At 44.1% G+C, this 19,878-nt stretch overlaps 1 protein-coding gene across 1 annotated transcript; it reads left to right on the forward strand.

Moving 5' to 3' along the window:
* Positions 1 to 6,243: 6,243 nt before the first annotated feature.
* On the forward strand, positions 6,244 to 6,750 carry LOC308529459 (DAZ-associated protein 2-like; the record flags this gene model as incomplete). The annotated part of the gene is made up of 1 exon (XM_081105563.1): positions 6,244 to 6,750. The coding sequence occupies one exon, from the start codon at positions 6,244 to 6,246 to the stop codon at positions 6,748 to 6,750; it is 507 nt and encodes a 168-aa protein (XP_080961689.1).
* Between the last annotated feature and the right edge of the window lie 13,128 nt (positions 6,751 to 19,878).

Here is a 19,878-nt window from a genome sequence, read left to right on the forward strand (position 1 = left end):
TGTGTTTTTTACCCAAACATGGGTGGAGGGCAGGGATAGTGCAACTCTCTTTAATGGCACACTTTTAGGCAAGCTGAGAAAACCCACAAAACATCAGCTTTTCTGTCCATGAAAGGGAGCCCATTATATTCACTGGACAGCATTGGGATGCAGATTAAATGAGCTACAGTGGGGCGCTTTTAGAAACACAGCACCTCACACTAGACCTACTGAATCTGACTCTGAAATACTTCAGAGATTGGTGAAAGCATTGAGTTTGAGAAGCGCTGGCACAGAAAGCACCTAATGAGTGCCTGGCATCTGGTACATGCTTAATAATTATGTTTTTCTGCACCTCCTTCCTTCAAGGCATGTAGTGGATCTTTAAACCCTTCTGTCAAGTTATCCCAAGTTAATACATGATAAAGCAAACTGGCCAGGCTCCTTTCAGCTTTATTTCACTGCTCCAGCTGGATGGGGCACCCAGCTGGGACCTGACTCCTCCAGGGCACACCCTGCCCCCTGCCCCAGCCAGCTTGTTCAGAGGACAGCACAGATCTCAAGCATGAGGGCCCCACCGCCTTCCCATCACGTCCTTACCTGCCTGGCTCATGCTCAAAGCAAACTCTACTTCTGATCTTTCCCTATACCAGGATTTAGCCAGGGTCTGGCCTTGGGAGACGCTCAGTGCATGTTGATTAAATGTCATGATTCCTCCAAGGCCTTCTCTGGCTCCTCCCTGTCCACCTCACAGCCTGCACCCCAGCACCACCTCAGCTCTAGTTGCTGTGGCCTCCTGAGGTCAGGGGTGTACTGTGTGCTCCCCACTGTGCCTCCTCCTCAGACCTGCGAGCTGGGACTGCAGTGCCGCAGGCTCCGTGACCTGCTGGCATTGGGAGAGGCCCACCACTGGTTTTCTCTCTTTGTCTGTCATTGGTCTCAATGTTAAGACCCCTTTCCCTGCCTTCAACCCAACTCCTACTTCCCTGAGTGCTCCTTTCTGGGACCCGGCCAAGACTTTCTCTCCTCCCGTCACACACTCTCTCCAGACAATATCTACTCTGTGTCAGTGACCATCTGTGATCTGACTCCCCCGTCTCTGTGTCCAATGGGGCCTATATGACCCCCAATGGTCATCCATGTCCTTCACACCTTCATTTACCCCACTGACTGTTCTCCATCCCAAAGCCAGAGAGCTCTTTCTAGAACCCAAACTGCTGACTTAACCCTCCAAGGGTTCTGCTCACTAAAGTTCAAGTCCCCGGCTTGTGAGCATGGCCTTGATGAGATCCCGCCCCTTGGAGCACCCCACTCTAAGCACCCCCAGCTCCTCCTGCAGGCATTTCCCTTCCTACCTCATGGGGCTAGCGGGGCTGGGGTTCCATTTTCCTCTCCTTGGAAGCTAACAAATAAGCCTGGCAGAAGACAGGACTTGATGACTCTCGCCCAGCCAGCAGCCTATTTGTTCAGGTTCCCTTTTCTCTCAAAACCCACAGAGTGACACGGGGCCCAGACAGACACCTGCATGGGAAGAAGGCTGCATGATGAGAGAGGAACTCCGGGCTTGGGCAACGTGGCATCTTATAACAAGCCCAGTCTCTGTCGCTGAGGGAGACATGACCTCAACGCTCAGACTGCAAACTCCAGCCTGAGAAATGGCCGACAAAAGAGCAGCTGAAGCTTTGCTTTGATGGCACACCCAACCTTCCCAATCCCGCCACACCTCCTTAGGCCTGGGTAAAAGGGTCCTTGGCTCTGTCCTGGGGGCCTTTTCTTCCCTGGACCCCTGTCTACCCCTCCCCAGTCCTCTCACTCTGGGTGCTGCCCAGGCTTCATTCCTCATTTCCCCAGCCCCTCTGGCCTCACCCTTTGTCTGAGCTGTTCCTTAGGAAGTGAAACAGAACATGCCACCTCCAAAATATGCGTAATGATTTTGAGCTGTAGGCACTTAAAAACAGCAAATACAGGGAGAGGCCTTCTCTAAACTACTATCTGCCTGAAGGCCATTTCCTCCTAAAGGACCTCATTATCATAAATCTCCTCCCAGGGAGTTTCATCAACAATGAAGACTGCCTCTAACAGGAGACACCAGAAAGACACCACACCCAGACAACCCTCCGAACTATTCTTCTAAGGGCCCATTCAGCTTCCCTAAAAATCTTTTACTCTCCCCCTGCCCTTTCGCCTTTTCCCCATTATGCTGGTGTTTAAGCCTGAATTCTAAGCCATCTCCAGGAGTATTTTTCCCTGGGCATCATATATATATAATTGCAATGTTAATAACCTGTTTTTCTCTTTTTTAATCTGTCTTTTATGATGGGGTCTCAGCCAAGAAGAACTAAGAAGAGAGAAAATGATTTTTCCTCTCCTACAGTTTCTGGTGATTCAGGTGGAACCTCTGAGACACCTTGCTTGCTCAGAACCTGCAGATGGAATCCCCGGGAAAACTGGCAAGAGCCCGCGAAGGGGAACAATATTTTTCCTCCCCTACACTTGTTTATGAGTTCTTTACCATCCTCAGTTTCTCTTGCCATTGAAACAGTAACTACCAATGATGGCCTGGTTTCTCCTGGGTGGTGGGATGAAGATGTGTTAGGCTGGTTTCGAGGTTAAAGCCATGGGGGACAGGCTATGAGGATGGTGGGACCAGCCTGGCAGTGAAGGGCACAGACCTCAAGACTTGGTTTGGGTAAAGCTTTGTGAGAGAGACATGGCAAAGAGTAAGGAGATGACTATGCTTTGAATGCCAGGCTAAGATATTCCCACTCTATGCTACAGAGCTTTGGGGATGACCACAGCAAACTTTTAGGCAGCAAGGCCATGTGCTAGGCAATGTTCCAAGTTTTCAATGCACATGAACTCATGTAACCTGATGACCCCAGAAGTAGGTAACATTATTATCCTCATTTTACAGGTGAGGAAACTGAGGAGAGGAGAGGTTATATAACTTGCACAAGGCTCATGAGTGGGCAGAGCCAGGATTTGAAGTTAGCATCTAGGTTTCATTCTCAGTGGGGGCGACACTGCCTCCAAGGAGGATAAAAAGTGGGTTTTGTGCGTTACATCTAAAGTACAGTTATACATGCAGAACATTAACAGATAGACACCATGTCCATGTTGTTGAAATTTCATAAGAGGCAATTAAAGATGTAATGTCTAAAAAGACTTACTGACCAAGATGGCAGCAGATTAGGTAGAAGCTACACTGACCTTCTCCCAGGACCAATCAGGAATTACAACTAAAATATAGAAAAATCTTCCTGAATAACCAACTTAAGACTAGCTGGAGAGAAGCCTTATAACCAAGTGTGGTAGGCAGTTGTTGTAATGTACCCTGCGAATCACACAAGGACGCCTCAAGAAGTCGAATTAAAGAGTCACATTTATTGTAAATCCGGGACTATGAGGGGGCATTTCGCTAACCCAAATCTCATAGTTTCCTCCCCAGCCCCAACACCAGATTTATATAGGCAAAGATCACAAAGATATTGATTACATCCCAGGGTTTGGAATGAGGAACTTGGTTTGCAAAAAGCAGTTTACAGAAGCAGACCTAAGCATGTTATCTAAATTATAGTTTTGGGTCTCACTGAGTTGACAGAAACACATTATCTAGAGCCCTCGGGTCTTGGAACCACTGAGTCAACAGGGACACGTTATCTGGAGCCCTCTGACCTTGGGATAATTGTGCTGTCCTTCCCAGGTACAGAAGAATGTGCTTTCTAAGACCAGTATGACCACAACCAATGGGATATTCACATTACAATCAATAGGGTATTTAATCAAATGGGATGATTTATATAATTCAGAACATCAAAATAACTTTTCTATTATTTTAGCAAGCAAATAAGTACAGAAACCAAACAGCAGGTTAAAGTTAAACTATAGTTTCTACCTGAGATGATTGCTACCATACTTCACAGTTAGACAGACTTGAGCAGAGCAAGGACAATGGGCCATATACAGAAGGTCACCATGATGGAAAGACCTGGGTGCCTAGCAAAGAACAACTGTAAGGTGGAACCGCATCCTCAGGGTGACCTTTACTCCTGACCTTTCTTCCCTAGAGATAAAAATTAGGCCCCAGTTGTATTTCAGCTCCAGGCCCTGAAAAACAGACAAGTGATGCCACATCTGACCTCAGGACCAGCCGAATTGAATAGTCATCCCTACGTGGTGCCCACCAATCAATCAGTGGAGACCCTAAACCTGAAAGGATACATTTGGAAAGCTGCTGAAAAATTCTATTGAGATACTCTCCTGGGACCTCCCCTAAAATCTCCACCCTTAACACCCCTAGGCTGGAGGACCCAGTATGCTGGGGGCGGGGGGAGGGGGAGCCCGCACCTTTCCCTTCCCCTTCCACACCCCCCAGGTGTCACCATTACCTTCCTCACTCCCAAGATCCAAGGGCCCTTCCTTTGCCTCTATCACTTGTTTCCTCAGCCCATTTCTTCTACAAATTACTTCTTCTACCTCTGTGATTTTATTTTATTTATTTATTTTTTAAATACATTTTATTGATTTTAGAGAGGAAGGGAGAGGGAGAGAGAGATAGAAACATCAATGATGAGAGAGAATCACTGATCGGCTGCCTCCTACACACCCCCTACTAGGGATCGGTGCCCTTGGTCAGAATCGAACCTGGGACCCTTCAGTCCGCAGGCCGACGCTCTATTTATTGAGCCAAATCAGCTAGGGCCGAGGTCGGCAAACTGCGGCTCACGAGCCACATGCGGCTCTTTGGCCCCTTGAGTGTGGCTCTTCCTAAGCCTTAGGAGTACCCTAATTAAGTTAATAACAATGTATCTACCTATATAGTTTAAGTTTAAAAAATTTGGCTCTCAAAAGGTATTTCAATCGTTGTACTGTTGATATTTGGCTCTGTTAACTAGTGAGTTTGCCGACCACTGAGGTAGGGCATACCTCTGTGATTTATAAATAAATGTTCTCTTATAGTTTGAGTCTTGGCTCTGAATTCTTTCCTAGCCAGAGCTCAAGTAACGAGAACGCTGAACCCAGTTCCAGTCTGGCCTCACCAGTCTAACACCTGGTGCCTTTCCTGGCGCCCACAACACAGGAACTTAGAGGAGCCCAAGTTGAGACTGCTAGGAAGTGCGGAGGCTGGAGGGCTGGCTGGGCTCCCACAGGCAGCAGCTGAAGGTCCAGTGGTATATTCCAGCTGCAGGGGGTTCCCCCTGAGAAGCCTGAGGTCTAAACCCCAAGCTGGGTTCCTTAGCCCAGAGCACCAGAACTGGGAAAGGTGCCTGCATAATATCTGGCTGTGAAAAGCAGCGGGGTTTCTATCCGCCAGGGAGAGATGACTAGAAACCAAGGTAACCTCTTAAAGAGCCAACATGAAAAATTGCATTTGCAGCCACTCACCTTGGGCTCCAGAAGAGGGAAGGCAGAGTAGTGGTCTAGAGCTGTGTGAGGAGAGTCTGCAGTTGGTGGTTCTGGGGAGAGAGCTGAGAGTCAGCAGCTGGGATCCCGTGCTGAGTCATTCCCCCATATTGCAGAAACCATCTTTCTCAAGCAGACTTTTCCCATTCATCCAGCATTAGCCTGGGGAGAAGCAATAGCCTCACCCATTGGAATACCTGTGGAGCTTATGCTCTGCTGAGGACATATAGCTAGAGGCTGATTACGTGACTGAAACTACTAGAGAGCCTGTAGGCAGAGGCGGATCTCTGGGTGCTTTGAGTCTTTGCCTGATCTATTCCTGGACCTAGGGCTGGTAAAAGCAGACCTTGGTGCCCAGCTTGGTCGTTTCTATACACACCCAGGACCACAAGTTGTGGATCGCTGATACCGGTAGCTCCAAACAGGTTGCTCAGGGCTTGGCACAGACAGCATCTGACATTGACCTGCACCTAGTCCCTCCCAAGAGTCCCAGAACCAATACACCCAGTGGCCAGCTTCAGACAACAACAGAGCAGGACCCAATAAGCTTCACAAGTAGCATATCCCCAGGGAGATATTGGCAGGCACCAAACCCTGCTGAGGAGAAGTCTGCTAATTGTGCTTTGTGTGATCAGCACCAACACGAAAGCCTGCATGCTGTGTTTGGGGTTGAGCCTCACTGTCAGCCAGCCTGAGGCTCCAGCACGAATGGGCCAATAGCAATCAAAACTCCATTACAGACTTGGCATCTGGTGACGCTAGAGAACGAATCAGCACATGACACGCAAGTGACTATGAACAGGAAGAGGATGAAAAAAATAACCATCCATGACGCTAAGCTGAACCGGACCCGTAGCCACCATGAACAGCAAAGGTCAATATCCAATGCAGCCAACCTACCCTGTGCAGCCTGCTGGGAATCCAGTGAACCCTCCGGCCTTGCATCTCCCTCAGGCTCCACCCTATACGGATGCTCCATCTGCCTATTCAGAGCTCCATTGTCCAAGCTTTGTGCACCCAGAGGCTGCCACCATCCCCACCATGCCAGCAGCATTTCCTGGTGCCTCACTGTATCTTCCCATGGCCCAGTCTGTGGCTGTTGGACCTTTAGGCTCCACAGTCCCCATGGCTTATTATCCAGTTGGCCCCATCTATCCACCTGTTCAACCACCTGTGCTGGTGGAAGGCGGGTATGATGCAGGTGCCAGATTTGGAGCTGGGGCTACTGCTGGCCACATTCCTCCTTCACCCCCTGGATGCCCTCCCAATGCTGCTCAGCTTGCAGTCATGCAGGGAGCCAATGTCCTCGTAACTCAGCGGAAGGAGAACTTCTTCATGGGTGGTACAGATGGTGGCTACACCAGCTGATGAAGAACCAAGGCCACTTCTGTACCAGGAAAGACATCACAGACCTTCAGCACTTCTCACAATGTAACTGCTTTCGTCAAATTAACCTGAAGATGCAGTTTAAGACACATGTTGTTGGGGTGTCTGTCTGGTGCCCAAACTTTCAGGCACTTTTCAAACTTAATAAGGAACCATGTAATGGTAGCAGTACCTCCCTAAAGCATTTTGAGGTAGGGAAGGTATCCATTCATAAAATGAATGTGGGTGAAACAGCCCTAAAGATCTTCCTTTAATTCCTCTGGAGTAATACTGTACCATACTGGTCTTTGCTTTTAGTAATAAAACATCAAATTAGGTTTGGAGGGAACTTTGATCTTCCTAAGAATTAAAGTTGCCAAATTATTCTGATTGGCCTTTAATCTTTAAATCTTTGATTTCTATTGCTTGTTATAAGTGAAAAGCATTAGTTGTCTGCCTTATCTTTTCCATCTTTTGTCCCACACCCCACGCCCAACCCATCTTCCATGCCCTCCCGCCAATCTCCAGTGAAGCAGTGGTGCAGGACAGAAAGCCTGTCAGACTAATTTCCTTCTCTTCTTGCACTTGTCCCCACTTGTCATCTTTAACTTGTCCTTCACAAGGATCCTCTGAAACCCCGTCTGTGACCAAAGCATAGACCCCGTTATTTCTGTTTTTGCATCTCCTCAGGCTTAAGTGAAGGGTGCCTTTTGGACCCTCCTCATAGGCTGTCTCTTTATACATGAACCAAACCCAAATTTGCTTTGGTGCCAGAAAAACAGCTTATTTGAACAAAGGATAGCAACACAAACTGTAAACAATAGTTTGTTTAAAATGTGTGTGTGTGTGGGGGGGGGGGCAAGGAGGAGGATGTATTTCATAAGCCTGATGACTTTAGAGCCAAATTTAAAGAGAGTTGTCAGATAAAAAATTGGTTACCATTTACTGTCCAAGTATCTGATGCAGCCACTCATGGCTCCCAATAATTCCTAAACTGGGTTAATGGGGTCATGTTGTGAATGCCTCTGCAAAATGACTTGAGACTAGTGAAATCTCATTAGGGCTAAGAATATTTCAGGGAGGTAAAGGAGGTAAAGATACAAATTATGAACAACAAATACACATCTATCAACAAATGAATCTGAAAATCAAGTGAATAATCTGATGAACAGAATGAACTGGTGATTATAATAGAATCAGGGGCATAGAAAGGGAGTGGACTGGTTATTCTTGGGGGGAAAGGGGTAAGGGGGATGCGGGAAGAGACTGGACAAAAATCGTGCACCTATTGATGAGGACAGTGAATGGGGAGGGAGTAAAGAGGGTAGGGTGGGAACTCGGTGGAGGGGAGTTATGGGGGGAAAAAAGAGGAACAAATGTAATAATCTGAACAATAAAGATTTAATTAATAAAAAAAGTAAAAAATAAAAAATAAAAAAATATTTCAGGGATCCTTAACATTTTAATTTTCATTTTTTGCAGTTGGGTTTTATTTTTATAATTTCAGTTCATCTAAATTTTGTGTTCTGTACATGTGATGTTTGACTGTACCATTAACTGTTAAGGAAGTTAAGCATTGTATGTCTCTCTCTCTCTACACTGTGGTGCATTTAACTTGTGGATTTTTTTTATACTAAAAATGCAGAATAAAGACTATTTTGAAGATTTGGATAAACTGATGAAGTTGCATTTAAAAAAACTCAATCACAACAGGGGGGTCTACACAATGCACACAAGGGACATTCTTTTTTGTTTGTTTGTTTTTATTGATTTCAGAGAGGAAGGGAGAAGAAGAGAAAGATAGAAACATCAATGATGACAAAGAATCATTGATTGGCTGGCTGCCTCCTGCATGCCTCACACTGGGAATTGAGCCCGTAACCTGGGCATATGCCCTGACCGGGAGTCGAACTGTGACCTCCTGGTTCATAGGTCAATGCTCAACCCCTCAGACACGCCCGCCGGGCAAGGGACATTATTAGAGTACCTAGTTCTGGTGATCAAGGAGACTGTGCCACTGGGTCCCACCACTACCTAAGGCTACCCTACCAAAACTGGGAGACAACCATACAAGAAGAAATAAAAGGCATCCAAATAGGAAAGGAATAAATAAAACTATCATGTTGCAGATGACATGATACTGTATACAAAGAATCCTAAAGATTCCACCCAAACTAATAGAACTGATAAATGAATTCAGTAAAGTAGAGGATACAAATTAATATTCAGATATTGGTTGCATTTTTATATACCAATAATGAAGAATCAGAAAAGAAAACAATACATTTACAACTGCATCAAGAAAAATTAAAGTACCTAGGAATAATTTTAACCGGAAGGTGAAAGACCTGTGCTTAGAAAATTATAAGACATAGAAGAAAGAAATTAAAGAAGACACAAATAAATGGAAGCATTTACTGTGCTCATAGTTAGGAAGAATTAACACCATTAAAATACCCATACTGTCCAAAGTGATCAATAGATTCAACGCATTCATATTTTAATTCCTCTTAAAATATCAATGACATATTTGACAGAACTAGAACAAATAATCCAAAATTTATATGGAAGCACAAAAGATTCAGAATAGTCTCAGCAATCTTGAGAAAGAACAACAAAGTTATAGGTATCACACTATGTGATATCAAATTATATTACAAGACCATAGGAATTTAAAAAGTATGGTACTGGCATAAAAACAGACATGTAGATCAATGGAACTGAATAGAGAGCCCAGAAATAAACACAGACCTACATGGTCAATTAATATTGGACAAAGGAGGCAAGAACATACAGTGGGGTAAAGACAGTCTATTTAATAAATTGTATTGGTAATATTGGACAGATATGTGCAAAAAAAAAAAAAAACAACCAAAAAAACTAGCCCAGCTGGCATGGCTCAGTGGTTGAGCGTCGACCTATGAGCCAAGAGGTCACGGTTAGACACATGCCTAGATTGTGGGTACATGCCTCCCACCATGGATGTCATGCAGATGACATGATACTGTATACAAAAAATCCTAAAGATGCCACCCAAACTAATAGAACTGATAAATGAATTCAGTAAAGCAATATTTTTCTGATATATCTCTCCTCCCACCAGCTTCCTTTTAGTGAGCTGATGCAATGATTCTCTCATCAGTGATGTTTCTATCTCTCTCTTCCTCTCCCTTCCTCTCTGAAATCAATAAAAAATATATATATTTTAAAGATAAACCACCTTCTTACACCATATAAAAGTATAAATTCAAAATGGATTAAAGACTTACATGTAAAACTTGAAAACATATACACTACAATGTCAGACGTTTCTCTTAGCAATATTTTTCTGATATATCTCCTCAGGCAAGGGAAACAAAAGAAAAATAAACAAATGGGATTACATCAACTAAAAAGTTTTACACAGCAAAAGAAACCATCAGTAAGACAAAAAGACAACCTACTAAATGGAAGAAGACATTGGACAATGATACATCTGATAAAGTGTTAATATCCAAAATTTATAAAGAGCTCAAACCACTTAACACCAGAAAAACAACTCAATTATAAAGTAGGCAGAAGACCTAAACGAATACTTCTCCAAGGAAGACATAAAGATGGCCAATAGATACAACAAAAATTGCTCAACCTCACTAATTACCAGAAAAATGCAAATCTAAACTACAATGGGATACCACCTCATACATGTCAGAATGACTGTTAACAATAACTCAACCAACAAGTTTTGGTGAGGACATGGATCAAAAGGACAGCTACTATAGAAAACTGTGTGTAGTTTCCTCAAAAAATTAAAAATGGAACTGCCTTATGAGCCAGTGATTCTACTTCTAGTTATATATCCAAAGAAACTCAAAACACTAATGAGATATATATATCTCCCTATATGCATTGCAGCTCTATTTGCAATAGCCAAGATATAGAGGCAACCCAAGTACACATTAATAGAGGAATAGATAAAAAAAGCTGTGGTACATACATACAATGATATATTACTCAGCCATGAAAAAGAATGAAATGTTACCATTTACGACAGCATGGATGGACCTAGAAGGTATTATGCTAAGTGAAATAAGTCAATCAGAGAAAGACAAATACTATATGATTTTACTTATATGTGGAATCTAAAGAACAATCTAAACAAACAAAACAGATACAGGCTCATAGATACAGAGATCAGACTGACGGTTGCCAGAAGGGAGGGGGCTTTTAGGGGACTGGGAGAAAATGTGAGGGATTGAGAAATATAGATTGGTAGTTGCAAAATAGTCAGTGGGATGTAAAGTACAGGGTAGGAAATATAGTCAATAATATTGTAATAACTATGTAGAGTGCCAGGTGGGTATGAGAAATATCAGGGGGAACACTTTGTAAAGTATGATTGCTTAACCACTGTACACCTAAAACTAATACAAAATAATATTGAATGCAAATGATAATTTTAAATTTTTAATTAAAAATAAATAAAATAAAATCTCCCCTCTCCCCAGTATGGTATGTGTTCCCAATAACATAGAAATTGCCAATGGAGAATAATGGAAAGTTAATAAATTACAAACTTGAATTATAAAAATGTTTCCATTTTAACACTTCAAACTACATTCAAATTATGCAGTTCAATAAATTACTTATTACTTTGAATAAGTAATTCAAATTAATTTCTAGAATATCTTTATATTGCTTTCTGATGTTCTGGAGGGTCTGCTTTAAGATATTTTAAAATTATTTCTCTCTCATAAACAATGTCCTTTAAAGCAGCTTTTTCTATTGTCACTGTCTGGATGATAATGCTCAATGCCCAGAGGCAATAACATATCACAACTCATAGGTCCCGGTCACTGACCAACTATTGAAAATAAGTTGTCAGTAATAATGTGGTGAAGGCCTGGGTGGGGTGCAGGTGGGTGTAGAGAGGGTCAATGGGGAAAAAAGGGGGACATTGTAGTGCTTTCAACAATAAAGATAAATTTTTTAAAAAAAGAAAAGTTCAGCTAGTGCCCGGATGAGTGCACCTGCAGGATAACCTTATGTGTGGCATCTGTGACAATAGAAGTGGTAGATCTCCTCAACTAATTTCCAATAGGATCTTCTTTATGTCAAACACTGTCATTTATACAATAATTTAAAAAGGGAATCATAATGAAGTACAAAGATGGAAGTACAAAGTGGCAGCCTTGCACTAGTTTGCACAAGAGCACCAGGCTCACTTGACCCCAAAAAACTAACACCAGTTAATGTCATGGGCCCTTATTGTGCTGTGGGCGCTGAAGTGGACACTGTTTAATATAAGACTGTCATTGGACCACACAACAGAGTATGTAACTGAGGGTCCAGTGCAGTCAAATTAGCTCCTGATCAACTTCCTCAGTTAAATGAACTTGAGCCAAGACTTTAGATCCCTCAGGTACACTTTTTAATCCTTCAGAACCAAAAATTTCACAGGACATGACTGACATTTGTTTCAAAAATACAGTTAAGATACAAAGGCTGTGAAAGAAACATTGGACCATCTAATTTCTTAGCATGCAGAATATCTGAAATTCATAGGTTTGGCTGTTTTTGTCATTGAAAACTTAGACAATATGAAATTGTGGCTGTAGCTACAAATGAATACTAACCAACAAACCAGATTAAAGGATAGTCATTCTCTTGTAATAGGGAGAAGCCCTCTTCTTAGGTTCTTAAACAGACTTCTTTTTGTATATCAACAAACAAAAAGAACAATTCAGCACTAGCTTACAATCTACTCAATTCCAAAACAGAATGCCAATATTTCTTTCTGCTTGAACCAGCTACTCAAAGAATTGGTGCTGAGGGAATCACAGCCACATTTCTACCATGTCCAAAGGCAATGATCTGGCTTTGTATGAGGCTGAAGACATCTGACTGTTCACTGTCCTGCAGACCTAGTTGATAAAGTGATTGATCCTCCAGTGACAAATCAGCAAGAAGGGCGTGCTTAGCATCTGGGGAGCAATGCTGATGATGGAACCAGCTGGAACATTTCAGCTTTGATAGAGTCACATGCTGATGCCAGGCTTACTTCAAAGTTTCCAACATTCCACATGGTAAACAGACCTCAGGTTATTTCGGTGCCGTTGGAACTTTCACTTCAGATAAATTGGGAATATCCTCAAATCTGAAATGGGCACAAGGAGGCATATCCTCCCGTATTTTGAAAAGCTTAAATGGAACATTTGCTTAAAATTCCCTTTTCAAAAGTGTTTAGATTAATGATTCAGATTTTGTAAATCAACAATGTCAAGTCAACTGACATTGCAAAACACGGACTGTCGTCATCCAGTCCATGTGAACCTGCTTGCAAAGAAGGCTGAAAGGGTATATTTCCTTGAAGCCGGAATATATCCTGTAGTTTAAGTGTATGTCTGGGTTCCATAGAAGCCCATGTTTGTTGAAGTTATATATTGAGCAACATGGCCATAATTCCTGAAGAGAGACATCTTTTCAGATGAAGCTTTTAGCCTGTGAGTTAGGCAACATTTGTCATATTCTAAAGCTCACCTGTGTGGGCTCATTAGTATGTGCGATTTTTAAAAAATATACTTTTATTGATTTCAGAGAGGAAGGGAGAGGGAGAGATAGAAACATCACTGATGAGAGAGAATCATTGATCACTGCCTCCTGCATGCCCCCCACTGGGGATTGAGCCTGCAACCCAGGCATGTGTCCTGACTGGGAAATAATCATGACCTCTTAGTTCATAGGTCGAACCTCAACCACTGAGCCACGCCAGACAAGCAAGTGTGTGTGTTTAATGTAAGTGAAATCCATCTGTGTGCTTCATATGGGAAATGTGTGAAAGACAAACACTGTATGATCTCACTTACATGTGGAATCTAAAAATATGAAACTCATAGAGAAACAGGGAGTAGAATGATGGCTGTCAGGAGCTGGGGGATGAGAGAAATGGATAGGTAAGTCTTGACATGCATGTGCAGCTCAGGTCATGGCTTATAGGCACTCCCACCAGCTTCCTTTTAGTGAGGAAATGGAAGCCCAGGGAAATCAGAAGAATAACTTGAGGCCAATCAGCAGTTGGGCGGGTAGACCACCCCAGGTCAGAAATTTACCTATCTGAAGTGTCCACTGTTTCTCTCCAGGTTACCAAACCTAGAGCAGATGCCTTCTGGGTAGGCTCAGGGTGGGCAGCCATCACTCCTTCCTAAAGGGTTTTCCTCCAGGCTCTGGTTGAGCAGCAGGCAAAGCAAACTGGAATGACTGGGGTTGTTGGTTAGAGGAACCGTTTCCTCAATGGAAGCTTTGGGGCGCCCCTGTGTGGTTGTCACAGGAACTGCTGGTCCAGACTTGTGCTGAGACAGGCAGGCAGCAAGGTCCTGGCCCTGTGCCAGACATGCCATAGTCAGGGGCTCATTTGATCTTCAGCCTATTGGCTTGTGAGCTTCACTGGTTTGGTTCCCAGTCAGGGCACATGCCTGGGGGAGCAGGCTTGATCCCCAGTAAGGGGCATGCAGGAGACAGCCCATCGATAGATATTTCTCTCTCATTGATGTTTCTATCTATCCCTCTCCCTTCCTCTCTCTAAAATCAATAAAAACGTATTTTTTTAAAAAAACTTAAATGGAACATTTAATTCTGACCCTCAACTAGGCTTTGGAACTGAGTAGTCATTTTTGGACCTTATAAAGGGCTTCCCAATTTTATTAAGCCCAATGCTTCCAAATTATCATCTCAACATTGAATTAACACAAAAATTATTGAGATTTTACATTTCCTTTTTCATACTAATGGTTTTAAAATCTGGTAAGTATTTTGCACTTACATCACATTGCTACTGAGACTAGCCATACTTCAAATATAGCCACATGTGACCAGGGTGACTGTATTGGACAAGGCAGCTCTAGACATTATCATATTGAAACCATGGCCCTCAGGGAGACTGACCCACTTGCACAAGTTTCAGTCACATGTCAGAGGTGCTCACACCTGAGTATGGTTTCATTATTTCCTCTTCATAGAGGCGATCACACTTCATCACCACCTTCTTGCCTGCCTTCCCACTACACTGAAACATCATGAGGGAGGGAACTGTGTCCACCCACCGCCAATGCCACCACCACCAATTCCCAGCAAGGATTTGTTGCCTGACTGCCTGCACAACTAGAGGAGAAGTGGCTATTTGCTCAGCACCCTTCCTGAGCTAGGCACTCAGTCACTTTATCATCATGCCCCATCACAGTCCCAGAGGGCCCACAGGCATACATTCACTATGGAGCATAACACCATTTGGGGAGGGAAAGCCATTTGCCCAAGGTCACCCATGTGGTAAGCACCCAAGTGGGACTAGAATCCAGGCCTGGTCGGTTCCCACACTTCGTGCCTTCCACCTCACCAAGGGCAGTCTCAGAGGGACTGTCATCATCCAGTCCAAGTCTGGTCTTTGGGGACAAGAAAGAGCCATATTTTATTATAAATGTTTACCACTGTTCAGTTTTTTGCATATATTACTGGGATAAAAATTAATTATAAGTTTAAAATCCCCTATATACCACCTCTCCTCCCTCGAGGAAAAGTGCATGAATTAACCTTTATGTGTTTCATAGGTCAGATAGCTATTTTTGTTTCTGCTCTGACGTTATCTGGAAACAAAATTATTTTGAGGTTTTCAACAAACCTGCTGACGTTATAAATTTCTGTATCTCTCTTGCTCATGTGAAGGGCTTTGTAATTATCCCTTCTTTGAATTTCCCACCTCCTGGCAGTTATCAGGGCTGGAGAAAATGCCCAGTCCACACCAAGTAGTGGGCATAGTGTTTTGGTAAGAGTGTTGAGATAAGACTTAGTTATAAAACAGTTGGTTAGAATAAGAGTTCTGTTCAAAAAGAAACAACAGGCTCAAGGTGGAGTCCCTTGTCCCCATCACAGCAAACCAAGATTTTTTTAAAAATACATTTTATTGATTTTTTTACAGAGAGGAAGGAAGAGGGATAGAGAGTTAGAAACATCGATGAGAGAGAAACATCGATCAGCTGCCTCCTGCACACTCCCTACTGGGGATGTGCCTGCAACCAAGGTACATGCCCTTGACCGGAATCGAACCCGGGACCCTTGAGTCCGCAGGCCGACGCTCCGTCCACTGAGCCAAACTATCCACGGTGCAAACCAAGATTTAATTGCAATTTCAGCTCCTTCCGGATATGCGACCTTGAACCAATTTTTGTTCATTAAGAGTTCTGATCTGTAGCAAGTCCCCCAGTATCTCCTGAAACCTAACATTTTCATAGAGTTCTGGTGCTCAGGCAGCTGGGTTTGAGCCAATCTTGCCACTTATTAGCGCTGTGACCTTGGACAAGTTATTTAACTGATTTAAACTTGTTTCCTCATTCACAAAATGGAAATAATTATAATGTCCCCATTTCTTAAGAGTTTTGGTGAGGATTAAATGGGACAATGAATGTATGTGATAATGTATGTAGTATTTACTTGGATTGGCCAATAAATTAGCTATGGTCAGTATTATTTATAAGAACAATGTAGATCCTATGCAAACACCTGTATATGCAGTTAGCGTAAGTGGTATTAAAAGTAATATAATACATTAAAAATAATATTTCATGGGGTTGGTATTAGATAGACTGTAATTCAGATCTGAGTCAGTTACTTGCCTTCTCTAGGATTCAAGTGTAGTGATCAAGCAAAGTTAAGGTGGTCTGTGCACCCCACTGGGACTTATGTTAGTGCAGACCTCACATATCTGGGCCTACATTGATGAAACAAAATTCACTTGCTGAGATTTTTGAAATTTGATGAATAGAATTTGAAAATCAGCTTTCATCTTAGGGCCATATAGACAGCATATACAATGCAATAATGTCCATGATATAAAGAGTTCTTCTATGTCAATAAGAAAAAGGCAACTGAATAGAAAAATGGGCAAAGGTTCTGTCAGAAGAAATAGAACAAAATGCTACCTGTATGAAAAGATTTCCTAGCAGTAATACTCAAATAAGTGGAAACATTTTAAATAATACAAATGGTTGTTTTGGTGTATGGGAAACAAATTAGTATTGGTGTTTGCTTAAATTAACCTTTTTATTTTGAGATAATCATAGATTTACATGGATTTTAGGTAATAATACAAAGAGATCAGATGTACCCTTTACCTAGTGTCCCCCAATAAGTGTCTTGCAAAACTATAGAACATGTTTACAACCTGGGTATTGACACTGATACCGTCAGGATACAGAACAATTCTATCACCATAATGGCCTGTAATGTTGTTTTTTAGACTCATAGCCTAGAACAGGGGTGGGCAACCTTTTTGTGAGTGCGTGGCAAAACCAGCAAAATCTCTGAATCAAAATTCTTCTGCGTGCCAACCCTAATTTTTTGAGGACATGTTACGCCTACTTGATATCTCTTAAGGTATACGTATGTGAAGGACCTTGAATAATAAAATTCATCCGAGCGACAAAAACACAGTATATGATGATGAAAAATACATTTATTTTTTTAAAATATATTTTATTGATTTTTTACAGAGAGGAAGGGAGAGAGGTAGAGAGTTAGAAACATCGATGAGAGAGAAACATCGATCAGCTGCCTCCTGCACATCTCCCACTGGGGATGTGCCCGCAACCCAGGTACATGCCCTTGACCGGAATCGAACCTGGGACCCTTCAGTCCGCAGGCCGACGCTCTATCCACTGAGCCAAACCGGTTTCGGCTACATTTATTTTTTAATGTATACATGTACACTGAGAGTCCGACAGAAAACTTTGACTCCGTTTGATATTATCAGTGGGACTTTTGCTGCTGCATCACTGATGACAGAGATTCTACATCAGGTTTCTATTTCGTGACCTTCAGAGATATGCACGAGCTACTACTTTCATCCGTCAGGCTACTCCTATTACGAGACTTAACAAAATTCATCACTGAGAACAAAGATTCACAACCGTATGTGGATGAAACCAAAACACTGGTCGGATCTAGGAAGGCAGGGAGAGTTAAGGCAGAGGCATAGAAATTGCTCTTCCCCTCTCTCATCAATCCATGTCTATGGTCTTTATGATAACTTGTTATGTAAAATTATTTATTTATCTAAGATGCACCTACACTGAATTTATCTGAAAAATAAAAAAGTCGATATTAAGAAAAAAATTGTAAATGGAAGATTACAAGAGAGGGTTTCGCATGCCAGCAAAAGTTACTGGCAAGCCGTGTTTGGCACGCGTGCCAGGGGTTGCCCACCCCTGCCCTAGAATGTTATATATATGGAATCATACAGTATGTAAACCTTTGGGCTTGGCTTTATCTTTTTTTCTTTCCACTTAGCCCAATTCTTCAGAAATTCATCCCACTTGTGATGTGTATCAATAGTTTGCTCCTTTTAACTGCCATTTGGTATTGCGTGGTTTGTTTGCTTGCTCTGAACAACTGGACCATTTAATAAATTATGCTGGCCAAACTGGTTATCCATGTGAAATAAATTTTTTATTTTTTTATTATTATTTTGTTACTGTTGTTAATCCTCACCTGATATTTTTCCTTTTTTTTTTTTTTTTTTAGGGAAAGTGGAAGAGAGAGGGAAAGACGGAGAGAGAAACGTCACTGTGAGAGAAACCCATCAACTGGTTGCCTCCTGGGGAGGAGCGTGCAACATGCCCTCGATGGAAATCAAACGCCGGACCCTTTGGTCTACAGGCCGACGCTCTATCCACTGAGCCAAACCAGCCACGACTGAAATACAGTTTTTAAAGACATTTTTATCCCACAACCATAGGCAAAGAAATGAATTTCAATGGAATAAAAGGCTCCAATGAAACAAAGCTGTTTTACAGAAAACCGCTCCTACCCTAGTGACTGTCACCTTCCTGAATAAGAACGCAAAGTCGGAATCCAACAAACACAAGGGCGCTTTGGCGAACCCCAGGCACACAGAACACACTGGTCTGGGCAAAATGTGTCCACATAGAGATGACATCGCTCGAAAGCATTTCCGACAAGGTTCATTCCTAGGTCATGTAAGAAATTCATGCAAACCAGCAAGCCAATTCGGGGGGGAAAGCCACGGCGAGTAAGGCCACCACAGGCCAAGCCAGGACCACACACGCAGCGCTGGCCACGCCACGCTTCCCCCAGGACGGCCTCGTTCCTTCGGCCCCTCCACCCGAGTCGCCACAATGACAAACGCAAGGAAACCGGACAGCCCTCCCTTCGCCCAAATGAAAAGCCGAGTGCGGAAAAGCGAAACGCCAGCGCATACCCGCCATGCCGCCACCCTGCGAGCGGGGCCGCCCTGCAGTCCTGGCGCCAGACTCCCCGGGGAGGACGCCTCCCCCAGAGCAGGAGCCCCACCCGGCCGGGCACCTGGCCCTCTGCCCGGCCAGGCAGCATGGCGGCTCCGCTCCGCCCCGCAGGCCGCCGGCCTACCTTCGCCAGGCGGGGAGGTTCACCCACTCCGGTCCAGGTCCGCTCATCCAGGGTTGGTGTCCGCACCGGTTCCGCGCGCAGGAAGCCCCGCGGGAGCGCAGTGGAGGGAACCCAAGGGGCGAAAGGCGATGGGCAGGTAGGTCTGGGCACAGGCACGGCCCTTCGGTCAGAAGCCTCGGGGCGCCAGCCGACTCTTAGCTGTGAGGGCCTCAGCGGGCAGGAGCTTCCGCTGCCAGAGGCCTCGGCTGAGAGACGTCGCCTGTCGGCTGGGAGACATCACGTGTCTGCTGTGAGACGTCACGTGTAGGCTGGGAGACATCACGTGTCTGCTGTGAGACATCACGTGTAGGCTGGGAGACATCACGTGTATGCTGTGAGAAGTCGCGTGTCTGCTGAGAGACCGACTGGGAGATGTCATGTGTTGACTGGAGACGTTTTGGCTGTAAGGCTCCCTCGGTTATAAGGGGCCTCAGCTTTTAGGAGCCTGGGCTGTGAGGGGCCCGGGCTGTGAGGGGCCCGGGCTGTGAGGTCCCCGGGCTGTGAGGGGCCCGGGCTGTGAGGTCCCCGGGCTGTGAGGGGTCCCGGGCTGTGAGGGGTCCCGGGCTGTGAGGGGCCCGGGCTGTGCGGGGTCCCCGGGCTGTGCGGGGCCCCCGGGCTGTGCGGGGCCCGGGCTGTGAGGGGCCCGGGCTGTGAGGGGCCCCTGGGCTGTGAGGGGCCCGG

This window comes from Myotis nattereri (genome assembly GCF_964212035.1).
Source record: "Myotis nattereri genome assembly, chromosome: 14".
Classification (NCBI taxonomy): Eukaryota; Metazoa; Chordata; class Mammalia; order Chiroptera; family Vespertilionidae; genus Myotis; species Myotis nattereri.